This window comes from Lipotes vexillifer, unplaced genomic scaffold, assembly GCF_000442215.2.
Source record: "Lipotes vexillifer unplaced genomic scaffold, Lipotes_vexillifer_v1.1 scaffold636, whole genome shotgun sequence".
NCBI classification, from domain to species: domain Eukaryota; kingdom Metazoa; phylum Chordata; class Mammalia; order Artiodactyla; family Lipotidae; genus Lipotes; species Lipotes vexillifer.
The window spans coordinates 1,802,535-1,814,040 of NW_006786547.1; the positions used below are offsets into that span (position 1 = coordinate 1,802,535).

General features: G+C 51.5%; 1 protein-coding gene across 1 annotated transcript in view; it reads left to right on the forward strand.

Annotated features, from left to right (window-relative positions):
• CAMSAP1 (calmodulin regulated spectrin associated protein 1) overlaps positions 1–11,506 on the forward strand; it is a 53,331-nt gene that overhangs the window by 29,198 nt on the left and 12,627 nt on the right. Inside the window, exons 5-7 of the mRNA XM_007458987.1 lie at positions 1,877–2,018; positions 10,388–10,527; positions 10,615–10,711. Coding sequence (XP_007459049.1) covers positions 1,877–2,018; positions 10,388–10,527; positions 10,615–10,711 — 379 coding nt within the window. The remainder of the gene's footprint in view (positions 1–1,876; positions 2,019–10,387; positions 10,528–10,614; positions 10,712–11,506) is intronic.

The window sequence follows — 11,506 nt, forward strand, 5'->3', positions numbered from 1 at the left end:
GCAGGAATGACAAATCATCCAATTTGCCAAGTTCCCCTTTGGATTTGTCCTTCCTGACGTTATGGTGCCTGGTGGTTTGCTCTGCAGCTCTGGCTGTGCTCCACCTGGTGACCTGTTCTGGAAGCAGACCCAGTTCGTTCCACTGTTTCCCACGGAAAAATACCTGGCGCTCCAAGTGGTGCATTTTAAAATGACGTTTTGGAGAACAAATCTTTTTGAAGGACTCCTTTATTTGCCTGATCCTTTAGTTTAATTATTTGCATCAAATGATCCTTAGAATTCCATCATCAAGGAGAATACTGTGGATATAAAACTGTCAGTGAGATCCGCGTGAGCAGTGATATAGTCTGCTTTGTAGCTGATGGATAATTTTGCTTCTCTTTGAAATATATTAATAACAAAGAGGGGGTAAGCATTTTTATGCACATTTACATATCTCTTAACTTCTCGAAAACTGAAGGCCAAAGAGAGAACTGTTCAAAGCAGTTAGGAGCTGTAGTGAGGACACAGTCAGAGATGCAGGTGTCCTCCAGGAAGTGGGGTTTCAGATGAGACTCGTGTAAAAACTGGAGAATGTGGCCGACAGCAGAGCGCCTGTAGGTTTCCTCCTAGCAGTTGGTCACCGTGGCTGCCTGAGCGCATGTCTGGCTCATCCGTAGCGGGGTGACTGTGAACAGGCTGCTGGGGGTTTGGGGCAGGGCCCCCTCGAGGGGTGGCACCGGCTCTGCCGACCCAGGGCTTCAGCGCTTTCCCTGATGCAAACTCACACCATCCATCCTCAGCAGCGAAACCACCTGCTTTCCTGCATGCCGTGCTCGGCCCGCGTGCTGTCTGTGTGTGTGGAGACCTGGCCCGGCGTGTGCCTCGGGCTCTGCATGCGGGAGCCCCAAGGCTGGCCCCTGGGCACGGCGGCCCGAGAAACAAGTTAAAGTCCATGTCGAGACCACTGTTAGTGGCGTGCGTTGCACATGCCTGGGTGAGGCGTGTTCTGTGCAGATGCCGGCGCTGACTGCCCTGCGCCGTGCACGCGCTGCGTTCTTGCCGGGGCGCCTTCCTTTGGGTTGACCCTCCTGCACGGCTCGCGGTCCATAGCGGGCAGCACGGGTGGCGGGTTTTCTCCTCCCCTGGAGAAAGCGTGGCTGCAGGAAATGCCAGGCTCACCTGTGCCGCAGGACGTGGTCCCCTGGCGGCCTGTGTGTGCTCGTGAACGAGGCCCAGTTACAGGGGCAGTGCCCAGGGGCGCGGGGAGGCTCAGAGCACCGTGCACGTGGTTTCCTGTAAAGGCAGAAGCACAGAAACCTTGAAAAATGCCTATTTTTTTTTACAGCACTCAGGTTCCTGACGCTTCCGTGCACTTACGGAGGGGCTGGTTGACGGATTAGACGACATTCCGTCTAACCTGGTTTTGGGTATTTCTCAAACTATGTTAATGCTGCTTTGTGTTCTTCATAATGGCCAAGGTTAATGCTGCTAATCCTGAGAAAAGTAACAGTAACGTGGGTCTTCCCAGCGTAGGCTGTTCACCGTTTAACTTGTTTCTCATCCGCTGATGGTGCGCGGCCTCTGGCAGTGTAGACGTGTGTCCTGCCTCCTTCCCCTGGGTGTGCCCGGCCCTTTAGAGTGAGACGGCCCGGTGTCATTAGCAGCTAACTGCTGGCACCCAGTGTGGCCACGGAGCCCAGTTCTCTGGATCTTGACATACGTTCCAGGCAGAGTATGCAGTCCAGACATTGGGGGCTTTCCCATGTGATTGCCGTTGCTCTAAACATCGCCCCGCAGGACTTCTGTTAACTCTAGATTTGACGGCCTGCCTGTGACGTAGGCGGCAGTGGTGGCACCTCGTGCATAGTGACCCTTTCCCTTTTCTCCACCGCAGGTGCGCTACCGCCGAGAGCACCTGTCAACGAGGCAGCCTCCCTGCTTCCCGTTGTTGGAGGACCTGATGCGGGACGGCAGCCACGGGGCTGCTCTCTTGGCCGTGGTCCACTACTACTGCCCGGAGCAGATGAAGCTGGACGGTGAGTGGAGCACGTGCCTCTGGAATGGACCTGAGGCTCAGGAGGCTGTTAGGATGCTCTGATCCAAACAATCAAAACACCGGAGAGTCGCCCTGAGTCCTTAGTGCCAACTGGGAAAGTGCAGAGGCGGGCAGATCTGACGGTGATGTGTTTGTCATTAGCCTCCACCAGTTTTCTCCGATGGAGAAATGGGACTTTGAAATATTTGGGTAACGTGTTAAATATTGGTGACTATCCTTCAGTCTCAGAACGGCTGAGAGCTCGTCAGCCCTACTCTAGTTGATTTAAAACACCTAGAATGTGGTTTAGGAAAATGAATGCAGACCCATCTGTTGCCAAGCCGTGAGTGACTCATGTGGGCTTGGTGTTGGTGGTATCACCGTGTCGTGTGTCTCTGGGGTGCTCACGCCTGGCCGCGGGGAGAGGTGTGGGTGATGCCGCGAGCAGCATGGCGCCGGACGCCCGTCCAGGGCCGTGCGGACAGGAGCTCTGATGTAGGTTTTGCTGAGTCCTCTTCTTTCTGGGGGAGGGAGGCGTGAGGCCCATGGATGCCCTGACCGCTGGCCGCACGTAGAGTGTCTGTCAGACTCACTGCCGGTGCTGAGCTGACGTCGCTCCTGCTTCTGATCCAAGTGCAGAAGTGCTGGGGTTTGTAGTTTTTAAAGCACACAGCTGACCTTGAAAGAAAGAGGGGCTCAGGTTCCAGGAGGGGGTCTCCATCTGTGATTGAAAACCCCCAAATTGGCACGTGCTGGCCCCGGGCCCGTTAGGCCTCTGGGCCGTGTGCCGCTGAGACCTGTAACCGGGGCCCTGGAAAGGACTGGGGAGGCTCCCCCGTGGCCAGGGAAGACCCAGGAGGCTCGTCTCGGGGCGGAGGCGGAGGTCATTCCTGAGGAAGTGAGCTGCCAGGCTGCGTCCCAGGCGAGTTCGTTCGGGTCCAGGACTCGTTTGGCGGGAGTCTGAGCAGAGTGTTGCCATGTGAGCCCGGCCACCGCCAGGGCCCGCCAGACCCGCAGGGAAGGGGCCCTGCCACCACCAGGCCGGCAGGCGCCGCGGACAGACCTGGTTGAGGAAGAGCCCTGAATGCGAGCGCAGAGTGTTTAAAATGCCAACGTGCGGGGCGCTCGAGCGCGCGGGGCTCCCCCCCCCCAGCCAGGGATGAAACCGGGTACAGGATCACCTCCCACTACGCCCCTCGGCCCCGCCCACAGCCGTGGCTAGTCCCGCCCACAGACGCCCGAGACCCCCCCCCCCCGGCCCTCCGCCCGCTGCATGTGTGGGTAGGCAGTCCTGGCTCGGGCTTTGTCCAGCCTGTCTCTAACCTGTCCTCCGGGGTCTCGAGACAAAAACAGCCACGAGGGACAGAGAGCCTGTGCTACCGAGGAAGGGAAAACCCACGGCAGGATGTGTCAAAGCTCATTGCGCCTAATAGCGGAACATCAAAACAGGGCTTTAAAAACGACAGAACCACAGGGCGGAGTGACCGGAGCCAGGCTCATGACCTGACTTGCGGAGCCAGGCTGAGGAAGCAGGTGAGAGCAGAGTGTGGCCGGAGGGGCCTTGAACACACGGACGCAGGCTGGGCCCAGTGTAGCAGCTCGTAGGGGTCGTGCTCTTTTAAAACGAGGAAGCCTGGAGGCCTTTACAAAAGTGGGCTTGATTCAGGCCACGGAAGAAACCTCGACAGATTGCAGAGAATTGATAGTTCCTCACAACACAGTAAAACGAGAAGTCAGTAACAAAAGCGTGCAGCGTCTTTCTCCAAACCTTTAAAACTGTTAGTGCTTAGAAACCAAAGAAGACACTTCAGAATAACTCAGGGATCAAAGTAGAAATCACAGTGGAGTTTTCTAGTGGGAGCTCTGTAACGGCAGGCGTTTTTATCTGTTTGTTCACTGATGCATCCCAACCGTCTAAAATAGCGTCTGGCACAAATTTGGTCAGGCATTTGTTGACTTAAATGAATGAACGACGTACGTGCCCGAACTCACAGGACGCAGCTCAGAGTGACAGGTGAAGGGAAACGTCGCCTCAGTGCATAGTCTGGACAGTAAGGAATTTAAGAATTAATGAACCAGGTTGATCTCAGCACATTCGAAAAGAGCAGAGAAATAAACCCAAAAAAGCCGAAGGAAGAAAAATAATGAGTAGTGTTTCCCCTCCGGTCAGAAATCACCCCAATACACGGAGGAGATGGGCCGAACTGCAGGTTCCGTCCTGAAGAGGACGGCCCGCCTGGACTCTGGACAAGCCGCCTGGTGAAGGAGCTGAGTAGAGGGGTGCAGAGGAGGCCAAGCCGAGCGTTCCGGGGGCGCTCCAGAGCAGACGTGCGGGTCGTCTTTGCCGGGGTTGTTCCGGCACGAGGAGCAGAGCATGGGAGGAAGGGCATGGGCTCTCTTTCCTTCTTAACGTGGGTTGAAAATCCTGTGTAAAGTCCTAGAAAACAAGAATTGAACGGCTGAGCGTGTTCTGTGCAGTCATCTGAGGAGGCACTGACCAAGGTCTGTTAGAAGCCGCTGCCCGTTTGTGATGGATGCCCTTGGCCTGCCGCTGACGTGCTCTGACCCCAGAGAGGTTCTCGACCCCGGACTGTTGCAGTCAGGGGGACGGGAGGGGGTGCCGTAGCCCCAGCCCTGGCAGGGTGGCTCTGTCCACCTGCCCTGCGCGCGGTGCCAGCTCCTGGTGAGTGTTGGGACCCACAGAAGACCTGTCTGTAGTGCTGGGGAATAAACTCAACAAAAAGATGTGGGACCGTGGGAAAAGCCGTGACCTCTGCTGTAGGGTGGGACTGAAACTATATTCTTAGATGCCAAGAAGCATTATAAAAATTGTGATGTCCCCTGATTGTTCATGCAGTTGTTGCGAGTCCTTTTTACAGAAATTGACAAGGGAATGTAAACATTCACGTGGAAGACTGGAGGCCAAAGGGACAAAATGGTTGTTTTGGAGACTTTATTTTTCTTTATTTTTGGCTGCGTTGGGTCTTCGTTGCCGCGCGCGGGCTTTCTCTCGTCGTGGTGAGCGGGGGCTGCTCTTCTTTGCGGTGCGCGGGCTTCTCATTGCGGTGGCTTCTCTTGTCGCGGAGCACGGGCTCTAGGCACATGGGCTTCAGTAGTTGTGGCTCACGGGCTCAGTAGTTGTGGTGCACAGGCTGTAGGTGCACGGGCTTCGGTAGTTGTGGCACGCAGGCTTAGTAGTTGTGGCTCGTGGGCTCTAGGCATGCGGGCTTCAGTAGTTGTGGCTTGTGGGCTTAGTGGCTCCGCAGCCTGTGGGATCTTCCCAGACCAGCGCTCAAACCCATGTCCCTTGCATTGACAGGTGGATTCGTAACCACTGCGCCGCCAGGGAAGTCCTGGAGACTTTATTTCGATGTGAGTTTACTTTTACAGAGAAGGTGCAGGAATTGGTGCATACTTGTCCCCAGACTTTCCCGCCGTTACATCTCGTCACATTTGTGCTCTTTCTCCCTGAGCTAGTTGGGAATAACTGGAGAACAAACACATTCTGTTTTTTAAACTTCAACGACCTTTTATTACCAAACTCACGCAGGGTTAACACTTTAACCCACCTAACAGCAAAACAGCATCTCCAACAGGATCTAAGATGGAGGTGCACACCTAATAAAGATCGTCTGTTAAAAAAAAAGAGTAAAAAAAATATACACACACTTGAATAAGTATTTTTTAAAAAGGCAAAATTCACCAGTCTTGTAAAAAAAGTATATATATCCCCAAGTGATTTCAATCCAAAAAAAAACAAAATCCAGCATCGGCAGTCTGTGCTGGCTCAGTGACCTCAACTCAGGACGCACCTAGGAGAAAAGCATTTCCTCTTAAAAAAAAACAAATCCACCTATCTCCTTCCTGTTCAACTTGCGCAGCTTATCCCTAGAAGTACCCAATAGCTGCACAAACAGGACCCAGTCACGTTCCCCAGCCTCTGCCTGTCGGTGGAGGTTCCCACCGAGGACTGTTCCTTAGCAGATTTTCACCTCGACTACAGTCGGGAAATTGACCCCTAATTTCTGAGAACTTGCAGAATGTCCTCAGGCTTCCTGGGGGCTCCGTGAAAGATCGCGAGTCAGTGTGCCTGACCGAGATGGGAATGCAGGCTGGGCGAAGGGGGCCTTTCCAAATGAAGACACCCGACACCCTCACACCTGAAGTTTAACCTACCAGGTGAAAACTAGTAGCAGCTGTTGGCCCTGCGCAAAGAGCGCTGGTCTCCCTGCTTTACCCATAAACGTAGTAACGAAGAGGAGATGCATCCAGCGTGTTTGACCTCATCTCCCTGCCAGGAACTTGGAGCCATGGGCGGCGTCCTCCAGGCCGAGGTCGCGGGGGAGCTTTGCCATTTCTGGCCGCTCCTGGCAGCCTGGCTCATGGCTGCTCCGTGGACACTGTGTTCCCTTGTGCAGGGTGCTTAAGAATTACCAGGGAGGGGACTTCCCTGGTGGCACAGTGGTTAAGACTCCACGCTGCCAGTGCGGGGGGCCCGGGTTCGATCCCTGGTCAGGGAACTAGATCCCACACGCATAGCTCAACTAAGAGTTCGCATGCCACAACTAAAGAGCTGGCGAGCCGCAACTAAGGGACACATGTGCCGCAACTAAGGAGCTCGCCTGCTGCAACTAAGACCCAGCACAACCAAATAAATATATAGATAGATAAAATAAGTATTAAAAAAAAAGAATTCCCAGGGAAATTATGTTTTCAATTTGACTTTGTCACTGACGGATACTTGGATAGCAACTTCTAGAAAACTGCTCAGAGGACCTCCCCCGGGGTCACGGCCACAGATTCTTCCAGTTGACAGGCCCTTTGCTGGCCTTGGGCAGCAGCACGTTGATTTTAGAGAAATGTCTGCACCCAAGGAGCCCTCTGTGCACCAACAGCGGGGAGGGATGCGCGGTCTGTGGCACTGCCTTTCTCCTGAACGTAGGAGCCCCAGAGCCGGAGACAAGGCCTCTCGCAGTTGGATTGAGCCAGGATGCAACAGTGCCGGTGAGGTGCTCCCAGCCTGTGTGAGAACTGGCCTGATGTGCTGGGCGGTGAGGGCAGCAGTGAGCTGGAGAGCACCTCGCTGGCCCATCTCGGTAAACCTCCGTGACCAGGATGAACAAAACCGTCGTGTCTGCAGACAGCTCTTTATAAGTGTTTCCGAGACTGCACAGGTCTGGGCCAGGTCTCTGAACGCTGAAGCAGAACCCGTGGGCTTGATGGGGTCCACGCCTTGGATCTTGTCCCAGGGTGGCGGCCTTCACATGTCTCACGTCACACGTTTGGGTCCGTGTGAAGACTTGGTATGGGGCTTGCTGTGGTCTTCTTTCTTTCTTTGTTTTTTATATTTATTTGTTATCATTTATTTATTTACTTTTATTTGGTTGTGCCGGCTCTTAGTTGCGGCAGGCGGGCTCCTTAGTTGTGGCCTGTGAATTCTTAGTTGCGTCATGCGTGTGGGATCTAGTTCCCTGACCAGGGATTGAACCTGGGCCCCTGCATTGGGAGCGTGGAGCCCTAACCACTGCGCCACCAGGGAAGCCCCTGGTGTTGTTTTCTTCTGTCCAATCCAGTCTCTGGCCCAGCATTACCACCCTGTTGAGGGTCCCATCTCTGCTTCCCTGTACCTGGAGCTGAGTCCCAGCCTTTCTCAGCCCTTCTTGCCCTTGACGTTTTCCAGGCATGCAGGTCGCTTAGTTGGTTGACTGTCCCCTGTTTGGCTTTGCCCGGCATTCCCTGCTGGTGGCCTTCAGGGCCTGGGTTTCCAGCAGGAATGATGCCGCAGGGATAGTCCCTGGGTTCAGGTGGCGTGCGTTGGCTTCCTCCCCTCTGAGATCACCGCTCTCTGCTTTATGACCGACTAGTGATCGGGGAGTGGCTTTGGTCTCTCGTCGCGCTTTCACCCCAGCATTGGCATCTGTCGGGAGTTTCTAGCTCTGCTGCTTGTCCTCTGGTGGGTCAGCACTCCTGTGCAGAGGGCTGCTCTCCTGTCCTCTGTCGTTATTTATCTGCGCGGTGATTTGTATCAAGATGGCCTCGTGGATTCTTACTTTACTCAACGGATTATGATCCATGACATTCATTGTTCTCTTGCTTCGTCCCAGATTTCAGACAAGTTGTGATTTTGAAGAGGAACATGGGGTACGTGCTCTGCAAAGACCAAGTTTTGTTTAACTTTACATCCACTAAGTGCAAGGGAGCCATGCAGAGAGGTCCGAACAGTGGCTCTCTGTGGGACCCTAGTGCCTGGGGTGGCCCACAGCTTGTAGGGCAAGGGGGACTGGCCAGCACAGAATGTGGGGCAAAGCGCCATCTGTGGGGGGGAAATGCAGTGAGACTCCACCCCACATGAGCCAAACACTCTTCTCTGGATGAAAGACATAAACCGGAAAAGCAGAATTTAAAAACTTTGAAAAGAAAATATAGGAAAATATTTTTATGACATTGGTGTTGGGATGGATTATTTAAATTACAAAATAGCCAAGTAATAGAAAAGATTCCTGTATTTAACCATACTAAAATTCACTGTGGTGGCAGAGGGACATCAATCACAAAATTAAGTGATAAAAGCTGTACCCGTGAAAAAGTATTTGCAACAAACATAAATTGACAAAGGATTGTCACACAGTTGTTTTGTAACCATAATACAAAAAGAATTCCTACAAATCAGTAGGAAAAAGATGAACAACCCAGAGGCAAAACAAAAACAGCTTTTTCACAGAAGAGGAGGTCAGGGCGAGCCCACGGCAGTGGTGGGTGCACCATTGCAAGAAGGCAGAGCAGGCCCAGCGGGGTGGCACAGGTGAGAGGCCCGATGGTGCGGGCGGGGTGGGACGTGGCCAGGCGATGGTCAGGTGTGGGCAGTGCAGCTTGCAGCCCCTTCTGGGAGGGTGCCAGTGCAGAGAGCGTGCAAGTTTGGTTTTTCTGGCATTTTACTTAATAGTGAAAATTGTGGAATCCTAAATAGCTGTTAAAATGAGTGACTGAAATCTGCCCACAGCAGCGGAGAACTATTTGGAAACGTAGTTCCGAGTTTGGGGAAAATAACAGGCTGCAACATGATAGGCAGTTTGTTGTCATGAATGTAAATTGAAGACAGCCAGGTCAGCAGTGCACTGCTTACATGATTTATGGGCAGAGACCATACGTGGTAAAGCCACCCACACAAGACGGGTCACGGGGCTTGAGGAAAGTGGTTGCCTTGGGGGGAGGTGGGCTTCACCTCCTGTGATGCTTTGTTACTGAAAGAAAATAAGATCTGGGTCAGAGAAGGTGTGATGTTAATGTTCGTTCCATCTGGGATGAGAGTACATGGGAGTCTGTTCTTTACATTTGTAATATTTCATAATCTGGATTTTAAAAAAGAAACATTTCTTAGCAGTACAAATGTGCAGTTACTCAGCTTATAGAAGGTTTCTCTTGAGAATTCATAGTGCTCGGGCATCGCCGCACAGGACAGAATTCATACGTAGATCCCGGAGGCTGTGAATCCCGTGTGTGCGTGAGACTTCTAAATCTCTGAAAATGATTTCTTCTTAGGAGTAAAGTTATTTTAAAATAAGTCGTGTTTCTCAGTCCCGTTTGTTTATTTTACAGGCAAAGTTAAGTCATCAGTATAGCTGCCTCCAGTTTGGCCTTGAGTGGTATCTAGGTATTGCAGTGGCTCCTGTCTGAGGGCGGGCCCACCTCCCCCCACGGAGCCTGCTCAGTGCCCAGCGTGGGTGTCTGCGCTGGAATTTTCTGGGTGAGGGGCTGGCATCCTGCAGAGCAGCGTAAAATGGGCAGTTGTCCTGCTACAGGTGCAGATAGGCAGCAGAGGAGGACCTGTGCTCTGCACAGCTCCTGAGTTTTCTGATTAGCAGTGTTCCTGTGCTTCCCTGTGGATAAGCCTGACATTTCCTGTTTTATGCTCCCCTCCCCCAACCACGGAGATAACCTCCCTCGAAGGATGGGGGAGAGGAGCTTGGTTAAATGTTAAGTGGCCCTTATGCCGCCAGGTCCTTTATAAACTGAAAGGCGATTGTTACTATTCCTATCGGAAGCCCAGTCTTAAAAGTTCAGGTAATTATTGTATACTTTTTAGATGTTAACAATTAAATTCAGGTCCCGGAGATTTCTCCTGTCCTTCTCTTGAGTGTTTTCTTTCTACATTTAACATTATTTATAATACTTGGATGTTTAAATCTGTTAACGTTATTACCTTTTTAAATATCACCTCTACCTTTATTTAAATTTTTTTCAGTTGAAAATTGTATGTATACGTACACACACACACACACACACACACACACACACACAAATATATGTGCGCACACACACACTTATGAAGCAGAATATCTAATAAATTGTAGTTTTCTTTTTATCTTTTAGATATATGCTTGAAAGAGGTAACGTCGATGGCGGACAGCCTGTATAATATTCGGCTTCTGAGAGAATTCTCAAATGAATATCTTAACAAGTGCTTTTATCTCACTCTAGAAGATATGCTGTATGCTCCCTTAGTGTTGAAGGTAATAATGAATTATTAAAAACGCATTTTTAAGGCCCTGTTTGAATAAGCTCCTCACTGTGTCCTTGATATCTTGTTTTCCTTTTAGCCAAACGTTATGGTTTTTATTGCCGAGCTCTTCTGGTGGTTTGAGAACGTCAAACCAGACTTCGTTCAGCCCAGGGATGCTCAGGAACTGAAAGATGGTGAGTGACAAACTTTCCGTAAGTGACAGCTGTCTCCTCTGAGGGAGTCGTGGCACAGCACTCAGAAGGTGTGCTTAACTGCTTCCTGGTTTTTGTAGGGCAGTGGTGTTTAAGTGGTTTCTTTTGGGAGGACAGAGCGCTGTCACCATCTGGGCCCCTGTCTGGTGTGCCGTGGTGGTCACGCACAGAGTTCCTCCAGACTGTGAGCTGGGGGTCCGTCCTGGCCCTGCGGCGTCAGAATCCAAGGGCGAGCAGGAGACGTTGGAGAGGAGGTTCCAGGTGATTCTGACGGACCTCGGGCAGGAAGTGCTCTAGTCCGTGATGCCAATCCTCACCCTCCACAGCTCTGACTTTTCTGCCCCTAAAACTAGGCAGAAAAAAATCTGTTTTACCACAGAGTAAAACGATCTGCCAGCCTTGAGAATCGACAAGACTTTAAGAAGATGATATGGGAGAATGTTTTCATGTTCTTGTGATTTCTTACAAAGAATATAAAAATTTTAGCCACAGAGGCAAAGATTGATAATTGGCCACATTAAAATGTAGACCTTTTTTTCATTAAAAGATGATGAAAAGAGTAAAAAAAAAAGGAAATCAAGTAGCTACCAGGGGCAGAAGATCCTTGTCGTCTACCTGTAGCACGTACACATTGTCCAGAACGTATCAAAAGGAGAAAAAGACAAACCAATAAAAAGAGCAAAAGACTTGAACAGGTGTCTCGTGAAAGCAGGACTCCGGGTGCCTAATAACGTTATGAAAGGATGCTCAGCCTCATCAGGGATTAAAACAGAAGTG